At 35.6% G+C, this 20,014-nt stretch overlaps 3 protein-coding genes, 1 long non-coding RNA gene and 2 pseudogenes across 4 annotated transcripts; 4 read left to right on the forward strand and 2 right to left on the reverse strand.

Moving 5' to 3' along the window:
• The first annotated feature begins 790 nt into the window (after window positions 1-790).
• On the forward strand, window positions 791-1,401 carry LOC102623027 (kiwellin-1-like; annotated as a pseudogene).
• Window positions 1,402-2,429: 1,028 nt separating this feature from the next.
• On the forward strand, window positions 2,430-6,994 carry LOC102618201 (ripening-related protein 3-like; annotated as a pseudogene).
• A 433-nt stretch (window positions 6,995-7,427) lies between these two features.
• Window positions 7,428-11,912, reverse strand: LOC102617920 (FT-interacting protein 3-like). Its single transcript, XM_006491012.4, has 2 exons — window positions 11,551-11,912; window positions 7,428-10,711 (listed from the first exon to the last, which is right to left on the reverse strand). The coding sequence occupies exon 2, from the start codon at window positions 10,625-10,627 to the stop codon at window positions 7,601-7,603; it is 3,027 nt and encodes a 1,008-aa protein (XP_006491075.1). The 5' UTR covers window positions 10,628-10,711; window positions 11,551-11,912; the 3' UTR covers window positions 7,428-7,600.
• A 2-nt stretch (window positions 11,913-11,914) lies between these two features.
• Window positions 11,915-13,207, forward strand: LOC127901027 (uncharacterized). Its single transcript, XR_008053001.1, has 2 exons — window positions 11,915-12,917; window positions 13,055-13,207. It is a non-coding gene; the product is annotated as an uncharacterized LOC127901027 (long non-coding RNA).
• A 1,035-nt stretch (window positions 13,208-14,242) lies between these two features.
• On the forward strand, window positions 14,243-15,013 carry LOC102630532 (actin-depolymerizing factor 10-like). The gene is made up of 2 exons (XM_006495304.3): window positions 14,243-14,720; window positions 14,793-15,013. The coding sequence occupies exons 1-2, from the start codon at window positions 14,473-14,475 to the stop codon at window positions 14,941-14,943; spliced, it is 399 nt and encodes a 132-aa protein (XP_006495367.1). The 5' UTR covers window positions 14,243-14,472; the 3' UTR covers window positions 14,944-15,013.
• A 934-nt stretch (window positions 15,014-15,947) lies between these two features.
• Window positions 15,948-19,525, reverse strand: LOC102617343 (uncharacterized). The gene is made up of 6 exons (XM_006491010.4): window positions 19,104-19,525; window positions 17,691-18,142; window positions 17,393-17,585; window positions 17,149-17,213; window positions 16,829-17,039; window positions 15,948-16,511 (listed from the first exon to the last, which is right to left on the reverse strand). Exons 1-6 carry the CDS (start codon window positions 19,269-19,271, stop codon window positions 16,152-16,154), a joined length of 1,449 nt encoding a protein of 482 aa, XP_006491073.1. The 5' UTR covers window positions 19,272-19,525; the 3' UTR covers window positions 15,948-16,151.
• Window positions 19,526-20,014: the final 489 nt, after the last annotated feature.

Genomic DNA, 20,014 nt, shown 5'->3' on the forward strand with positions numbered 1-20,014 from the left:
GAATTTGTTAAAAAGAGAATGGCTACAAGGAGAAGAAAAATTTTCAACCAAAAACTCTTCGTTCTCTTATCATTAAATGCTTGATGCAGAGCATACTTTAAGTGGATACACATAACCAGTATCAAACCAAATTGCCTAATTTTTGCTACGAGTTTTCAATCTACTGTAGTCTTTACATGACTTCTTTGACTGGTACCTCCTGACTACTGGTGCTCTGTTAACATAACTGCTACGGCCCGATGAATTGCTGACAAATTTTGGATCCTAATCTCACCTTTTGTTTTCTTTTCGAGATTGTTTATGGTGAGAACAATCACGGTTATTTGACTGCTAGAGCATACAAGTTCCTAAAATAATTCTATTGTATCATTGTTCTAGTGTTCTTGTCGTATATATTGACCGAATTATACTTACAGCTATATATGTTGACCATCATTTGTAAATTGTAACATAAACCTGAAGGGTATATATCAGTTGTTTCACAGAGGATTTTTGGTCAAGACTTGTTTAATACAAATGAACAAACTTAATTTGTCCCTGTTACTGATTCTTAGCATTGTTGCATCCTAAAAGGAATAGTCTCATTTTTATAATTTTCAGGTAGTAAAACCTACTTGGCACAAACTGTAATCAAAGCTTTTCTGTACGTAGGCTGGCATTAGTTTGCCTTCATCATGTCTCTACTCTCTACTCGATGCTTTCCAAATTCCAAAGGCCTCAAAATTGTCGGCTTTGGTCAATATATCCCTATAAATATCGTTTCACTAATTCCAGTTTTTCACTCCAAAATTGACCTACAAACTACAACCAAGAAAAATATATTAAGAGATCCAGGTCGAAGATGACGCGGCAATTTTGTGCTAGTGCTTTACTTCTTGTATGCATTATTTTTCTAGTTACATTGAGTACTAGTATTAGTGTTGAAGCTGGGACATGCATGGCCAGCAGCAAGATGAGCGGGAAAAAGCCTCCAACAGGGCAATGCAATCAAGAAAATGACTCAGATTGCTGCAAACAAGGCCTGCTTTACAGCATTTACAAATGCTCGCCCCAGGTGACAGGACACACAAAGGCAACATTAACACCCAACAGCTAGCTTTGAGAAAAACAGAGATGGCGGCGCCCCGTCTGAGTGTGACAAGCAGTACCATTCGGATCATGAATTGGTGGTGGCCTTGTCATCTGGGTGGTACAACAAAGGCAGCAGATGCTTGAACTTTATCTATTAGCATCTACGGTAATGGAAATGGTGTTAAGGCTAAGGTTATTATTGACGAGAGTGACTCCGCAATGGGATGTGATTCTAGTCATGATTATCATCCTCTTTGCCCTAACAATGTTGTTGATGTTTCAAAAGCTGTGCGGAAAGCCTTGGGAGTCCCTGAAATTGATTTGAGTTGAACCAAATATTTTTCTAGTCTTATGTTTTATCTCTCATTTTTTGTATAGTCATTCTTCAGTGCAGGCGCTTTTATTTTTTATTTTTTTATGCAGACATACTTTTAAACAGTAGATTTAAGAGAGTTAATTTTTAATTTTTAAATTATTATTACTTTCTCTTAAATTAATTTGCATAACAACATGTAACAACAAAATAATTGTTAAATCCAAAGTTTTTTTATTTTTTTTGCTAGAGATTTCACATCATGTCGCTATAACAATCATCTTGTTTTTGTACTTGTTGTTTCGGCTTGTCATCACCTGATATTATTAATTAGTTTAATAAGATTTTGCATTAAAATTACAGTTGTTCTTTATGAGATCTTATGATGATAATTGTTTTGATCCTATCTCCCTCTTTTTACTTAATTAATTGCTTTTGTATGAACAATGAAGTAAGATTCCTTCTTTTCTTTTTTTGTTTTATATTCATGAGCTTTGTTAGATTAATTCCATTGAATTTATCATCGAGGTAGATGTAAGATTCGAGCTACTTCCCACATATAAATTGAGTATACTTCACCAATGATCATTCGTCTACATCTATAACATTAAATGGAAAAGCGATATCAATTATAATAAAAAACAAATTTTAGATACAAAATGTAAATTTCATGGTAAACAGTATTATATATTTGAAGATTCTCATGTATAGATGTTTATACATTTATTTTTAAAATGCAACATCGATGATGTAACTCTTAATTTATACAAATTAAGAGTTATTTTTAAAAAAATATAATATTATAATAAAACCAGTGGCTCAAGATTTATGATTTTTTTTTTTTAATCCAGACTAATGAAGAACAACTTGTCGTAACATGTGAAAAAAGCAACAAATTAGAAAACCTCAAAATTATCACTTCAAATGACGTCTATGTAGCTCTTTGTTGTCGGTATATATTGATTGTAACTATTGTTTCTTGAAACTGCCAGAAACTTTGAATTAAATAGTCGGGTTTGGTCAAAATATCCCTATAAATAGCGTGTCACAAACCCAAGTTTGCCACACCAAAACTAGCAAGCAAGCAAATTATTATAAACATGAAGAAGCAAGTTTGTGCTAGCAATATTATCCTTGTAATTGTTAGCATTGTTTTTCTGGTAACATATGGGAGCGTTGAAGCAGGGACATGTAAGCCCAGTGGGAAGATTAGAGGGAAAAAGCCTCCACCAGGACAATGCAACAAAGAAAATAACTCAGATTGCTGCAAAGAAGGCAAGCTTTACACCATTTACCGATGTTCACCACCAGTGACCGGTCACACAAAGGCAACGTTGACCATCAACAGCTTCGAGAAAAATGGGGAAGGTGGCGGCCCATCTGAGTGTGACAACAAGTACCATTCAGACGATGACCCGGTTGTGGCATTGTCAACTGGATGGTACAATAAAGGCAGCCGATGCTTGAACTATATTAACATTTATGGTAATGGCAAAAGTGTTAAGGCTAAAGTTGTTGATGAGTGTGACTCCACAGTGGGGTGTGATTCTGTTCACGACTATCAACCTCCCTGCCCTAACAATATTGTTGACGGATCCAAAGCTGTTTGGAAAGCCCTAGGAGTCCCTACATCTCGGGGTGAATTGGATATTCATTGGTCTGATGCTTGATGCCTATTTCTCATCAAATATATGTGCTTATGATGGTTATATTTGCTGCTTTTCCAGCCCCTCACCATAGCTCGATCGGTTGGCCATAAATGCTTTTTATGTCCACAATCGCCCGAGTTTGAGTCCGAATAATAATAAAGAATAAATGTTGGTGTTTAATGGGCGGTGAAGATTCTCATCCTCATCCAAACCCCCTTCTCTGTTTTTTTTTTTTTTTTTTTTTGAAGAAAATTTATACTCATTTATAATCCTCCATGTATTGATAATTGTAATGAGAATTTGTGTTTCTTTTCTTTTTCTTTCAGATTCATTCTATCCTTTCTTTTTCTGAAGTTGATGCATGCACGCTATAAGGTTTGCTATGAAGTTTTAAGTATTAATGTAATATAAACAGCTTTAATCTTTTTTTCAGATAAGTTGTACCCAATATCACAGCATGGATTGGTGTAATTTTCCGAAGAAATTGTGATGATAATAATCTAATGTTGATTTAATTTTGTGACGGATGATCAAGATTTTCTTTTGATCTAAGTTTCTTCAGAGCAAAATACAAAGTGATTGACAATTAATTAGCAGAGTAGTTAAATCTAACTATTTAAAGATACATTTTTGAGGTCTTGATAGCTACTTCATTTCAGTTACTCGATTTAATATGTATTGCTTTGCACTGGCAATTAAGTAGGATACCGTCCTTACTAGGTTTTGATACTGAATTTCGTTAGACACGATTGAATTTAGAAAATGCTGCGGCCATAGGATTCTAAAGGAATATCTTTTTAAGTTGAATTCACCAATGAAACCGGTAGAAAATCTTATCTATATGTATATAGATTCCACCTGTTCCTTACAATTTTCCCTGATTCATGTACCTCATTGTGTTAGTGATGTGATATTTTTAACGAATGCTATACTTTATTTCACTACTAAGACAACCTCAAAATTATCACTACAAATAAATTTGCACAACACATAAATTATCCTCATTATATAAATTTGCACAACACGAGCTTGCTTTAGTTTTCTTTATTTTCTTGTTGTTTGCTTTATTTTTCTTGTAATTTCATTTGGCGTTAAAGCTAAGACTTGCAAGCCCAGTGGCAAAATATGTGGCAAAAAACCACGTAGAGGAAAACGCAAAAACGATTCAGTGTTGCATTGGAGGCAAATATATTATCCCCCAACACACACACACACACACACACATATATATATATAAGTATTTTTCTAATGCGGATACTCTCATTTTTTTTTTCTTACGAACACGCTGTTAAATTATGTTAACTCTCTTAAACCGCACGGTTTAAGAGCGTGTCAGCATTTACAAAAATGTGGGGTGCCCGTGCCTGAGAGTTAGTGTGTATATACCTATATATATAAACACACAAACACAATTGTTCACCCCGCTATAACTGTACCCATTACTGGGTACCCAAAGGTAAAACATTAACACTAAACAGCTTCAAAAAAAATGAAACAGTTGTGGCATTATATCAGCTTACAGGATGGTTCAAAAAGATTAAGAGGAGATGCTTCAAGTAAATTAACAATTAATATTACCATTATGCATGGTAATGGAAAAGAGTTAGAGCTATATAATTAGGTCGTCGATGAATGTGACTTGACCCCGATCACGATTGCCGTCTGATTTATGATTTATGATATATATTTACATTGTTAACGCATCAAAAAGCTGTATGGAAGGGCTTTGGGGATCCAATGCCTGAAAATCAGTGGGGTGGCTTGAATATACTGACTGGGCTGATGCTTGATTTTCAGTTTTATCATACTCATATATGTATGTCATGTTGTATATAGGGCACAACGACAAAAATTACGTTTAACAAAATTAATTAACCATCTTCAAACTAATTAACATTCTAACATCCAACAGAAATCCCCATTGTGAAAACGTTAATGATATTCATTCTTTGAATGATAATTCAATCTTTTTCAAAAGACAGTTTTGAAATCAATTGATTAGTTCTGTTACGACTTATCTAGCTACTTTTGATTAAAGACTGGAATTACCCTATAAAAAAAGTGATCCAGTATAGTACTCTAATATTTGTTAACATTTTAAATCTAGGGACGTTTTAGTAGGTTATGAATATGATCAGGGGAAATTATTGATTTCACTAAATATCGGAGGTAATTATTTTTTTTAATTTGTAATCTTGTTGTCTCAATGAGTTAGTTTAAAGATCAATCAATATAGAAACAAGGTAATGGTCTTCTTGCTAGTTTATGTCACATATATGGTATATTTACGTGAGGCAGCATATATAAATCATTCTAATTATTTTATATTTAATCAGATTAATACGTGATTAGTGTCAAATATTAAAAGTCAATTTTAATAGATTTTTTTTATTATGTGATCAAATATTATGTTATTGAGTTTAATTTTTTTACCTTATACATTATTATACTATGGACAAGTATAATTTTTAATTATGTTATTTTAGCGATGAACAATTTTGTACTGGTACATAAAGAATTCTTACACCCATTTTATGGTATATACATAACTTTGGCCCATCGAGAATTACTATGTAGTCATTTGATGCCAAGAGTGTAGAAATCTCTCTCTCGTTCTTGTTTTGCTAGCATGTGTGTGTGTGGGCTGATTGTTGTAGCTTCAAGCTTGAGTTAAAGGCAACAAGATACAGCAGAAGCCAGAGGCTGTAACAGGAGCTGAGCAGCATCATTGATCATGGCCAATCAATGTACATGATCTTGTCTCTCTCTGGTTCGTGTGTGAATCGTAATGCAAGATCATGGGATTCTAAAAATAAATTATTGCAGCAATATACTGATAATAATACAATATATATCTTTTGGTTCTGATTATTGTGCCTCCGGTAAGACAAAACACATATATATCACATAGCATAAGCACTTTCTTTAAGTTGACTTCACTATGAACATCTCACAATAAAATCTAAATCAAGGTTCTTGTAATATTAGAATACAAAAAAACACTCCAAGGCTTTATCACCTACGTTATCTTTAATAATTAATGGATCTAATTCTTAAAACTCTGACTGCAAAAATGGCGTAAATATTACATTAAGTAATAAAATTTTGCATATTCATGTAACCTCTATTATATATACGGCCTATTGCATTTTAAAGTCCTTCACCAAACCTATTATATTACAACAGATTCACAAAGCAAAAGAAGAGAAATATACAAAATGAAGAAGCAACTTTCCTCTTGTGTTGTTCTTCTCATTTGCGTTCTTGCACTAGTGTCATTGGGTGTTGAAGCTGGTACTTGTAACCCCAGTGGCAAGATAAGAGGGAAAAAGCCTCCACCAGGACAGTGCAATCAAGAAAACTACTCCGATTGCTGCAAACAAGGCAAGCTTTACAGCATTTTCAGATGTTCACCAACGGTGACGGGTCACACAAAGGCAACATTAACACTCAACAGCTTCCAGAAAGGCGGGGATGGCGGTGGCCCATCTGAATGTGACAACCAGTACCATTCAGATGATGAACCAGTTGTGGCACTGTCAACTGGATGGTACAACAAAGGCAGCAGGTGCTTGAACTATATTAACATCTACGGTAATGGAAATAGTGTCAAGGCTAAAGTTGTCGATGAGTGTGACTCCACAATGGGATGTGATTCCGATCATGATTATCAGCCTCCATGCCGAAACAATATTGTTGATGCATCAAAAGCTGTTTGGGAAGCCCTGGGAGTGCCTCAAAGTAAGGGTGAAATGGAAATATATTGGTCTGATGCTTGATTCTCACGATGTTTGTGATACTATGATGCTTTTATTAACTCCTGTTTACTTCATAGTCCTCCATGTATTATTCGTATTGTAATGAAAGTTTGTGTTACTGTTCGTTTTCTTTTAATTTTACTTTCTCCTTTCGTTTGAAGTTGGTGCGTAAAATTTTATGTATTTATATATATTAAAACTGCTTCAAATTTTCTTTAGTTAAAACTCTGTATCACTGTACGGATCAGTGATATTCTCTGTAAGAACTAAGAACTACAACACAATTGTCTCCAAGAATCTAACACCTCGATAAACTAAATTGGAGGCAACCAACATTCAAAGAGTCGACCAAAATAACGCTTGTTCCCTTTAGCGAGACAGCGACTTCTGCAATCGGCAAAATAAAAATGAGAAGGAAGAAAATTTTCTGTGGTCAATTGCTAATATGATACAAAAAGAAATTTAGTTAGATCAGCCTTGTACTTTTTCTATTCTTTTAATTCAAAACTTAAGCTGCACAGATTATAGTGCAGTAGATGTCTAAAACAAGACGCTGAGAAAGAAAGAGATATATCACATGTCTAATGCTCTTCATAACCTTATAAATACAATGGCATTGGAGTTTAGTGCTAGATATGTTGGAAACACAAGATTTATATAATTAATCTCAAATTAAGTATATGAACATATGTCTTAATTACTTCCAGGATCAGTAAACAAGTAAAGAAGCCAAAGCTTTACAAGCACCACTATCAAAACCAGAATTTGACACTAGTAAAACAAACTTAGCCAGTGACACCAATAACCCATCAAAGCATACTATCAGTTCTAGCCGGAAGCCGCCTGAAGAAATTAATTGGTGCAGAGGGTGTCTTATGCCGGAACCTGGGATGCCTCATGATATAACATCCAGCTAAAAGAGCAAGCACCTGGAAAGGTGTCACATACAACACAACAGCAGCCACAAGACAGAAAATCACAAATATAGCTGCGGCCCGAGGATCCCGCCAGCTCAATAGCGCTTGAATTCGCTCTCCTTGAGTAGCTACATCACCCACGACTGTCTGTATCCTTCCAGCCACACTCCTGAGCCGATCATACCTCATGCGAACTATGTCAGGACTCCTTGTTGTAGGAAATGTGTCGAACTCCTCATCTAGCTCATCAGGGTGCACTGCATCTGCATACGAGATTCTCGTGTTCATGTGAGGAGGGTATCTTGGACGATAACGGTAATTCCAAAGCCCAATCATGAACATGTACAGAAATACAGTTGGCAAAATCAGTTCTGGGAAATACACAAGCATCACAAAGAGAATATGTACTAGAACTGTCGTAATAGGATTCCTCCACATGCAAACTTCCCCAAACCATTTTCCAGCAGCAAATAATCCTGAGAAAACTGACATCAGTCTGAAAAAATTTGCCTTGCTGCGCCTCATGCTCCAGAGATGAGAGTCCACGTCGGACATGTACTCAACTACTTCCTTCCTCAGAGGAGGTTCTGCCCTACTAAGTCGAGCTGCCACAATGTTGACAGCCTGGTGACGCAACATATCCTGTTGAGCCATGGTCAATGGCCTGACATAGTGCATCTTCGGCAAGAGGGGTCGTGAGTATAGAAACATCATGTTTGCAAATGATGTATAAGAAAACCGTATTGCCAGATGCAATTCACCCATCTTCTTGACACCAGAGGGGTGGAGCACTAGAAGGGGATAAGAGTGTGTATATACACGACCAGTTTCAAGAGTAGAGATTCTAATCCGAACCTTACCAATTTTCACGTCTTTGCTACCACTTGAACCACCAATATGGCTGTTATCAAAAACTCCCACGGTAAGAACTGTGGCTGGATCATAGACTTCCCAGGTGTACTGCTCATTATATTTCGCGCTCAAGCTATTAATTATGGTTCGAGTTCTAACCCATTTGTGACCATACTTTGCAACACAATATGTGTCAGCCGTGCCTCTTCCATCTCTTGTTTTCATCGGGTGGAGGCCATCGGCATTTAGAATGCCAAGCTCCAACACACCAATAGATGGTTTCCAGAGCTGCTTTGCTGTTGGTCGGAGATCACTGCTGTAGTGAGTTGACTCATCAAGCACATGGTAACCTCCATCAAGACACACACGAAGATGCAGTCTACTAGAGAACTTATCTTTCTTTGCATTATCTCCATCCAACGCAGCTGAGACGGACTTTTCAAGATTGAACCACCTGGTGTGGACAATGCGGTCATCAGCACGCTTCTCAACAGAGTGCAATGGTATCACAACCTTACCGATAGTCTCATCTTTATTGGGGCCCACACGATCTTCAACTGTGAGAATCAGGTGATCCTCAAATGGTTCAGAAGCAACAAACATCATATCCTCATTCCAAACTGGATTCAGAGTTCGAGATTGAACAGATTTTGTCTTTAGAACCTGGTTACCAATCTGCACTTTAACATATGCGTCAGGAAACCGATTCTTGTCAGATATGACAAGATCTTGTGCCTCCATCACATTAACACGGACATACCATAGTCTTGGAGAATGATAAACTTTAGACCGGATGTGTGTGGAGACATTTGAAGGACTATCAGTGGGAGTAACAGCGTCTGAATGCCATGCATCAGGAAAAGCCTCATCAGCTTGCGTACCATACCAGACAGCAAGCATCAGTTCACCCTTTTTCTTCTCCCCTTTCCTGTCTTCAAGACGATACCACTCTGCAGCTAATGGACTATCAGGTGGAACTCGTGTGGGAACCTCGTTCAGATCAAACCTGACCAATCCAACATAATCATCCTTCACCACATCCTTATCCTTGACAGCAACTTCCAGCACAGATGACTGAATCCTCTCCCGCGAAAAGGCGAACACTTCATTCCACTCAGGATTCTGTTTCTTCTCATAGTACTTTGTAATCCCTTTGTAGTTCCCAACCTTTACTTCAACAAATGGGTCAAGACTCCCAGTCACATCCTTGGAAGGAAGGTCACGGGCTTTCACAACTCGTACAAAAAGGTACCGCATCTGCTCAACAAGATCATAGGTGCTAGCTCGCAAGTCACCACGCACAACTCGCCCTCCAATAACTTGTCCCCCTCCAAGAAAAGGACTTGTTTCTTTAAGTGCATAATCAGTAGGTTGTGAAGATAACCCTGAGTATGTATGCACAATTTTAGAAGCTTGTGGTTCAGATTTCATCTCATAAGCACCATAATTCATTGATGGCTGTGCTGCAGATGGGGATGAATGTTGCTGTTGTTGCGAGATATTTGCATTTGGAAGATGATGAAATGTGTGTCTTCTCCGAGCTTTATCATCTGAGAATGGGTCAGGCGCTGAGCTTGGAACTTGTTCTGGTGCTTGAGATTTGGTTGAGCGCAAATCTGAATGCCCAAATGATTCCATTGCAGGAAGAGGGTTTGAAGATCTTATTGATGGGTCATCAGTAACAAAAACTTTCAATCCAAGCTCTCCTTTAACACGAGAAAAGATGCTACGCTTCTCCAGAGGATAATGTAAAACAACAGCATCAGAATAAGGGACGAATGACGTTCCAGTAAGACGGACTTTACCAAGGAAAGATTTGGAGTTGGTTGTTCTATTATGATTGTAGACGTAGGCATCAAGAGCAAGGTTTGATAGATTGTGGGGATCAGAAATGTTGAAGTAGAAACTTTCATTCCAAACAGGAGTGAGATCTTTCTCCTTGGTGGTTGTGCGGAATTTCTGACCATCAAAATGGAGCTCCACAAAAGCATTGGATGAGCCCTGCCCATCTTTGGGCATGAGTTCGTAGGCACTCACAACTTCTACTCCTAGCTTGAGATGACTCATGGTAATTTTTTATCAAATTTGAGGAACTAGTTTGAAGGAATCAAATCAGCTTTCTTTCAGGAATTGTCAGAAAGCAAGAAGCACCTGAAATCCAGCACATATATAGATTTTAAAACTTACTTGAGCATTTTATGCTAGAACCAACAAGAGGATAACTAAATGAAGAAAAAAATTCTAAAATTTGAACAACACAAAGACACTGATGACAGTTAAAGCAAGTACATGCACAAATACGTCCAATGCCATTTAAAGAACCCGATAGATTGAAACCCTAAGCCCCCAAACAGTGGCTTCGTCGAGTTTTGTTTTAATTTCTATGCGGGAAATTTACAGATACCAATGGTGGTAGAATCTGGAAAAGAGATAAAGAATGGGAATAAATTGTTGTATTAAACAAACAAAAAGTTGGATGGGTGGATCCTTTTAAGAAAGAAAGGCACACCACTTTTAGCACTGTATCAAAAACAATGAACCACAGAATACTAAAGCAAAACAAGTAAAAGTCGGAAAGAGAATCAAGAACAAAGAAATGATATTTTGCATATTCATTCTGGATAACGAAAAAAGGAAGAAAAAGAGTTTTTTGGGAGTCCTTCATGTACTTTTTCAGCTGCCTCCAAAGCCGAACAGAGCATATTTCACATAACACTTCAATTATATCTCATCTAAGCTGCAGAGATTTGAGATAAATGGTCCCAAAAAAACAAAAACTAAAAAACAAAAAAGTAAGAGAGACCCCAGAACAGAGCAGCTCCGCCTTTTCGCAAGAATATAGGTATCTGTACTATCCGACCATCCGTGATTGTCAAGGGATCAAAAAGCAAAGAAAAATAATCCATTTTAAAGCATGCAAGAGACAAGGCATAAAAACAAACGAGAAATTTAAGGAAAAGAAAGACCCCCAAGGCTGAGAGAAGACTGACCTTCCTCCTCTATGCAATCTCTGGAGCTTTCGCAGGTTGAATTTTGAAATAGAGCTCTGTTTGTTTATTGTTTGCTTTTGGGGGTGGGTTGTGGGGGGTTGCGATTTGTGATGAACCAAGTTGAGTAGATAGATGAACAGATGATCATCAAATAGAAAAGAAATGAAATGACAAGTACGTGTAACGACGTTTCGGCGAAGATACAAAGTCGTCGAAAACGAGTTAACGTTGACGGATCAGCGTAGACGGGAAAGTTAATGAATGCAAGTCATTCATTCGTTTGTGTTTGATTGGTGGTCACGGTCCACTCTCTCTGTTTTCTTATCAGTTTCTCTTTGTATTTTTCTTCTTTTTCCCCCCCGCCCTCCGACGCACCTCTGTTGCTCTGTTTTTGTCATCATTAGGATTCTGCTACGAAACTATCAGCGTTTTTATTTTTTTCTCAAAACTTTGGGCCACTCGTGAATATCGGTCATTGCTCCACACTCGCTCTCTTATTTCAAAACGCGTCACCCTTTTCATACATCCCTACATTAGCCCCCCCTCTCTCTCTTTTTTTTTTTCTTCTGTACACACACACACACACTCATACCAAATATTCAAATTCATTTATCATTCGTGCTATCCTATTTATTAATGTACAACTGCTGATTTATTGAATTAAAAACATATTTAATTTCTAATGTCATTGATTAAATGCGTCGTTAAGGATGATTTTTATTTAAGGCAAACATTTTAACTTCCTTTTGTAACGTATGTATGAGCAATAATAGAAGCAAATAGTGGGACATTTTTTAACGGCAGTAAATAATCTTAAGAAATCAGTATTGTTAAAATTAACGGTCATGCTGAGTTTCGATTTCAGCAGCAGCCAGCAGCAGCGCGTTCGGAATTTTATGCATACGTTAGCGAGTAGATTAATGATAGAAAAAAAGAAAAAAAATATCTATTTTTCAAAAAATATAAAAAATTAAAAATTAAGTAAGGATTACAATCGAAATCAGAACTGGTTACGCGTACAGTACTGTTTTAATTAATCGGACGGTCCAAATCGACTTAAAAATGGCCAGATATTTAATGAAACAGAGCGGGGCCTACGGAAATAACAAAATCTGTTCATTGATGATCGTTGGCTTTGGCTCTGCAGACTGTAATCTACGATCACAATTGAGCTGGGCCAAAAACAAAAGGGGCAGCGCCCCCCTTTGTTCTGTCAGAGACAGAGAGCGGCATCATGATTTTGACTCCACTGAGTCCGTGCCGCGCGCGCGGATGGGGGGTGGAGTTTCTTCCTCCACGAGTTTCTCATGTGACCATTTTTTGCACCCCCCGCCTCCACTCTCAGAATTGAAACCCAAATAAGAAGGGTATGCAAATGAACTCCACTCACCGTCGCACGTGACACGATCAAACCCAAATTGAAATCGCTTCTTCTTTTTTTTTTTTTTTAACCTTTTTGGTAATGTAATTTTTGTAATTTTTGTAATTTTTGTAATTTTTGCAGATCGTCACATCGTGCCTCAGAAATCGATGAAACAAATTAAATACCACAACAATATCTTGCGTGTGCAACATGAATTGTTTTCTTTGTAAATTATATGTATATATGCTATTGTATTTGTTTTTAAGTGAGGGTCAACACACAAAGTGAGACCATTACTATATAAATAAACCCCTTTGGAAAGATAAGCATAGACATTATTATCATCGTCGCCAACTCAACTTCTATATTTTTATTGAACTAATGTCACATTATCCATACCTAATTTGCTTCTAATCCATATTATATTAATCTTCGGAGAGGAAAAAAAAAAGATATCAAGTTTTATATCATTTTTAAGTTAGTGATTCAATATGAATGACTTGGGCAAGGGGCAATAATATCCTAAATTTATCTGGGCTAATTTGCATATATGAATCACGTGCCACCCTTTTAATTTCATCATTACGTATAATAAATATGCGAAGTATAAGGAAGATTAGGCTTTAAGATATTCTAATTTTAGAAATCCCGATTTTTCAACAGCCTAAATCTTAATCGAAAATCTAAAATGTACGCATAAATCCACAACGTGGCAACATCAAAGTTTGTTGTGGACGCGATCGGCTTAAAATTAAATTTAAAACTAAAAAAAAAAAGTGTTTCATCCCATAAGAATCTCTCCTCCATCCCCTACAATTCTTTTGTTTCTCGCAACAAAAACAGTTCTCATATCATATGTCACACCGTAATCAGAAAACACTCTCTCTTGAATTCTTTTCAAATCCCAGCTCATTACTTTTCTTTTCTTGATCATTTTCTTCAATATAATAATCCTTGCGAGATTCATCTTCCATCGCAGCCAACATGGTAATTCACTCAACTCTCCCATTGAATTAATTAACCCCTTTTTTTTCATTTGTTATACAATTTTTAGCATATATAACACTCGAAAGGAAATTATCAAAAGGTAGCAAAAATAAATAAATAACAAGGTAACTTTAGAATGGCTCCTTCAATACTTCATTGCAGACTATAGGTTGTAAAATGCCGTAGTTCGTGTATATATACATTTTGGATCTCAATTTCTTTTGGCATAATTTTAGTCCCTTGTAGTAAAATTGAATAGACGTTGTTTGGTGATCAAATCCTGAAAAGCTAATGTGATTCCCTCAGGATGGAGCCAAGATTTCCTGATCCGGTCCAACTCCAAAACTCGTTAGAGATAGAATTAATTGTCAAATTGGAGATGAGGAGAGGTGTCTGGAATAATGAACAAAGTAGCAAACGGACGTGGCGCATCACCTGTTATATGAATATTTCAATATATCAATTTTTACAGAAATAAAAAAGTGATGGTTGGTATAGCTGAGTTAATTAGGTATTAACTTCTTCATCAAATTGATAATTTTTTATGGTGGTAGGCCAATGCGGTGTCTGGAATGGCGGTGCATGACGAGTGCAAGCTCAAGTTCTTGGAGCTAAAAGCAAAGAGGAACCATCGGTTCATTGTGTTCAAGATTGACGAGAAAATCCAGCAAGTGACAGTGGAGAGAGTTGGCAGCCCACAAGCAAGCTACGAGGATTTTACCAAGTCATTGCCTGCCGATGAGTGCCGCCATGCTGTCTTTGATTTTGATTTCACCACCAGCGAGAACGTCCAGAAATCCAAGATTTTCTTCATCGCCTGGTACGTTTGAGTCCATGCTACGAATTGTCCTTTAAACTAAATAAGCGTCATAATTTTTGTGTGCACGTACAGGGCGCCGGACGCATCTAGAGTGAGGAGTAAGATGGTTTATGCAAGCTCGAAGGATAGATTCAAGAGAGAATTGGACGGGATTCACGTCGAGTTGCAGGCAACAGACCCAAGTGAGATGAGCTTGGATATTATTAAAGGCCGAGCCCTCTAATAATTTCCTGTTATATATATATATATGTGGCCTATTTCTATACACTTGTGTGAATTTTGTCAAATTAATATTTTCCAACCATTTTTCCTTCTCTCTCTCTCTCTCTCTCTACATATATATATTAACGTAACAAAACTGAATCGCTGTAGCTATACACAATACAATTCCCCATTTTATTTTTTTGCTTTAATTTTCGTCTCTCAATATGCAAGATAATCACGTAAAAAAACAAGGCAGCTTAAATTATAATATTTACCCATTTATCTTACTAATTTGATAGCACTAATCATTCTTATGTGCAAGTGTCCTCGTTTTGTTTTAATGCGGACACGCTTTTAAGCTGTGGAATTTAATTTTTTTAATAAACTATAAAGCAATGCGATTTAATAGAATTAAAAACTGACTCTCTTAAACTACACGACTTAAAAGCGTGTTTGCATAAAAAAAAAAATGAGGGAGCCGTATTCCAAATATTAAACAATATTAAGGGCTGGTTTGGAATTACTTTTGGGAGACTTAGAAGTGATTTTGAAAAATTAAATGTTAATTCTGGTGTAATTTTTTATTTTGAAATCATTTTGGCAAAATCACCTCATCCTACAACGGATTTTGAAAAGTATGGAATGAATAGCTTTTCAAAATCTAATTTTAAAAATCCTTTTTATATTTAATATAATATCATATAAAAATTCAAAATTATCCTTACTAATTCAAAAATAAAATCATTAATTTTAAAGAGATTATTACTATTACCAATTATGTTGGCACAACTAAATAAAAATAAAATTAGTAATATAAAATATTTTAGTTATTAATTATTATATATACACATTAAAAATATTTTATATATGTGTTTATAAATGTTTAAATAAATTTTATTCAACATTACGCCCCATTTATTTGTTTACATTCTTACAATAATTTAATAGTAATATTTACCATGTATATACGATCGATTTTAAAACTCACAATACTTTTAAAAATAAATTTACTAAACGCATAACTGATTTTTTTAACAGCTGATTATCTCTATAGCATTGCCAATAAAAAGGTACAACATTACCAAATCTAGCCCTAATTCCATTAGATATTGCTAGTTCTATATCTAATTATTTTTCATTTTTAACATAAATGTACTTAGAAAAATAAATAAACAACGAGCACAAAAACTAAAAAGCTAAATTATTGCTTCATACGCCATCAATTTATTAACCAAATTTGAGACTTTCCCAGGAATCTTTCTCCCTCATTTCCACTTGTCTTTTAATCATCTCATTGTTCTCGAAAAACGCTTCAAGTGACAGCGGTTCAAAAGGAGGAGGCATCGTGCATGGAAGTGTTTCACTAGACGAATTCACCATTGACTCCACCATGAATCTTTTCCCTAGCCCATTTTGTGAGCTCGCCAGTTTCTGTGCACACACCTTCTTCCCTTCATTGGGTATTCTTGGTTCAAATTTCAAAAGCTTGGCGTATTCGATTAACAAATGAAACATGTAATCGTACACATATTTCATTTTTAGCTTCTCTTGCATATATCTGCTTCCTGCGCGCCCTATAGCCCGTGCCTGTAGTTCATTCATTAACATTTATGAATATTATTATTACAGCATCATAATAAAACTGTTTGGAAACGACGTGCATGTTTTTAATTTGCAACATTTTTTTTTTAATGATACACATTCCAATTTTTTTATTTCAAATTTCATCCTAAATAATGTGTTATTCCTTAAGCAGCTGATAATTCTTTATAAAATACAAGAAAATTAATTCTATTAACTCACCAACCAATTGATTAATGCCACATCATTTAGGATGAGTTTTTGAGAATAAAAAATTTAAGATGTGTAGCACTACTATTTTCTTTTTTCCAATAATCTGTTACCTGGCGAGTATGAGTGTTGCCCCATTCAACAGCAAATTTAATATCCCTGCATTTTCTTGCAGTTCTAACGGGCCAGTAGTGCTGCAAGGGCACCAAGCTTCTTGAATAGAAGTCGTAATATTTAGGCTCTATCAGCAAGGTCATTGAATCGCATGCTAATATGTATTTTTCACTCACCGACCATGCCTGTCCTTCTACGTAAATTTTGTATCTTCATTAAGTTAAAAACAATGAATCAAAATCTTATCAGTATAGCAGAGACAATCCTATCTGAATTTTGTAATAAAATTTGACCCAAAGAAAAATGAAAATTAGGGTACCTGTGAGTGCATTGATCTGCTAATTTTGATTTCTCAAAGCCTTGCTTTTTTTCTTTATGCCAGTCCTGAACATAGTTGTAAGTGATCCATCAAGATACAGATGAATACTAATTAATGTTACTCATGTTATAGTGACTGATATTTGGCGATTTTTTCAAAGTTTTCACAAAACTATAGATGATCTCCATATAATGGATGAAGTATCTCAATTTAAACAAAAATATTTACCGTGAAATAAAATTACCTGGACATAAAGGCGAGTTTTCCATTGATATTTATCTGTAACATTACACTTCATAAGATCTTCTCTGGCTATGGAAACGTATGGATTCCCCTTCCAATATGCATAGGGCGCCCTATTTATCCACTTTGTCCTTTTGTTTCCTTCCTTTATATCCTCCAGTATGCTATTCCATGGCCTTATATTCGTCTCAGCCCTACAAGTTAAATATAATAATGACAAAAATAAAAGTCAATGAACATCTAGCCAGCTAGAGATAGCTTATAGAAAGTACAAAAAATAAGAACTATGAAGGCTTTACCACCCCCAGAAGGACCAATCTGGGAATACAATATCCAGCGACTCCTGATCGCCACAGTAATGAAAAACAGGCGGCGGCGACGTTGAATTTGCACCTTCGTAATCTCTTTTCTTTACAACTGGCCTATCACCGCACGAAAACATAAGCTCTAAGTCCGGTACTTTCCCAGGGTACAATCTAAGAAGCTGCAAAATTCCCCATACCGTAAAAACATCTCTTGTTTGATAAGCATTTTTATACTTCTCAACATAAGCGTCTCCATTTATAATCACTAGTCTGAACTGTGCATGTGCTTTGGCTCTTTCAAGCATTTCCCTGGAGATTCCTGTGTGCTTCCATGGCTCTAAATCTTTGTGTATCCACCGGAAATATTCCGGACATTCGCCAAGAGATTCTTCCGAACTTTTGGAGGCAAATATTTCTTCACGTAGAAGAGAACCTGGAAACACAGACTGAATAACAACAAATAATATCTATGAATTATCTAACCAGGGATATGATAATATAGCAAAATTTTGAAAAAAAAAAGGAAGAAAGTAAATTATAAACAATGTTATGTTCACATTTCATAACCGATCGGTGTAGACACCATATATAAACTCGATATATATACATATTATATTTTGTGAAAATTTTGGAACCTAATTTTTTTTTAATCAAAGTAATATTATTGTGATTATAGTTTATTTACTGTGTAGCGAAAATTTTCAACTGAAACCCGACATATTTAATGATAAAATCCCATAACTAGAAGGAAGATTGGAATCCTTCACCTAGAGTTAAGGAAAGGAGGTGTGGACTCCAACTCAAAGGTTGTTGACACTGCCATGTGAATAATACGGACTCAATTAAGTGTAAATTATTAACTGATCTTAGGTCACTCTATGTTTTCTTACATGTGTCCCTTTGCATGCACTCAATATTAAGCAGATCAGATTCAGGGTTGTGTTATTAAAGTGTGGCAACTTTGAATTGAATTGCCGCTTATCATCAATTAATTGAGCTACTTTATATGAGACTAACGTTTTCAGGAAAATTTTCAATACAAATAAGAATTAATTCTATTAAAATAATTCCTTTATATTGTCAAAGTCTTCATAGTAATTATAATAATTAGTTATATGATATCTTACTCTGTCATTTATCAATAAATAAGTACTATATTCTAAAAATAAATTAATAAAGGATCCGGTTATGTTGGAGCCGCTGAAAGGTAGAATACGTTTTTATAACCACACGATCAAAATACTATTTATCAATTTACTTGTGTACTTGTGATTTGTATTCTATATTAAAACAAATCCAAAGTAGCCATTGCAATTAATAAATAACAATTAATTAAGCAAAACACAAGGGGAGAAAAAAATGAAAAAGAAAGACTACAGATTATGAAGCAAGTAGGTAGATACTTACAACATTCACCCAATAAAGGAAGGAACCAATGAAGAGGATCATGAAAAATGATAAGAAAACTGTTGTCGACGCCCATCTCTTCACAGATCGACTTGCAGTCTCTTCAAAATTGCTACGTTTTTGAGCTCCACGCTCCCAAAATCCAAGAAATGCACCAATATTTTCCATTAACTCTACCAGCTATAATTAATCTGGCTAATTCCTGCCTACTGCCTATCTAGTGAAAACTCTAAAACGCGAAAAACAAAATTGAAAATTGGTATCGATCGATGAACGCTTCAAGGTTTCAGGATAGAAGTCCTGATACCAATATCAAAATAATATTATCACAAAAATTATTGATATAAGAAATACTAAACGGAGAAGAAAAGAAAAAGAAAATGCAAAAGGAAATGGAGAGCTTATTAAGAGTCCGAAAGACTTGGTCTACTTTGTCTCGACTTATCAAGTAACTGTGGTCCCGCCGCTCTCCCTTGTTTCGGTTGTTTACATTTACCCAATTTCACCTTAACTAGTTAACTTCGACTAAAACATATATAACAGCATTTATATAATGCGTTTGTACAGAGAATGTGGCCGGTGAAACGCAAATCAGTTTACACACGCAAACCAATTAATCTGCCAACTCACAACCATCACTGCTTTGTCAGAAATTAATTTGTTCGTCAATTCGATGGTGAGAGATTTTTTACTCATTTTATTTGTAGCTTGCCTTTTTTAATCCACTCATTGATGGGTTGACAAAAACATACTTAAAAGATCCCTAAAAGGACAAGTAAAAAGGTCGGACGAGTAGAGTTCCCGATTAAAACTATAGTATTATTTTTCATTATTTACACTTTTTTTTTAATTTGTTATACACAAATTGTTACTGATATTATATTAGTTATTACAATTATAATATTTACAAT

The sequence above is a fragment of the Citrus sinensis genome, chromosome 3 (assembly GCF_022201045.2).
Source record: "Citrus sinensis cultivar Valencia sweet orange chromosome 3, DVS_A1.0, whole genome shotgun sequence".
Lineage (NCBI taxonomy): Eukaryota > Viridiplantae > Streptophyta > Magnoliopsida > Sapindales > Rutaceae > Citrus > Citrus sinensis.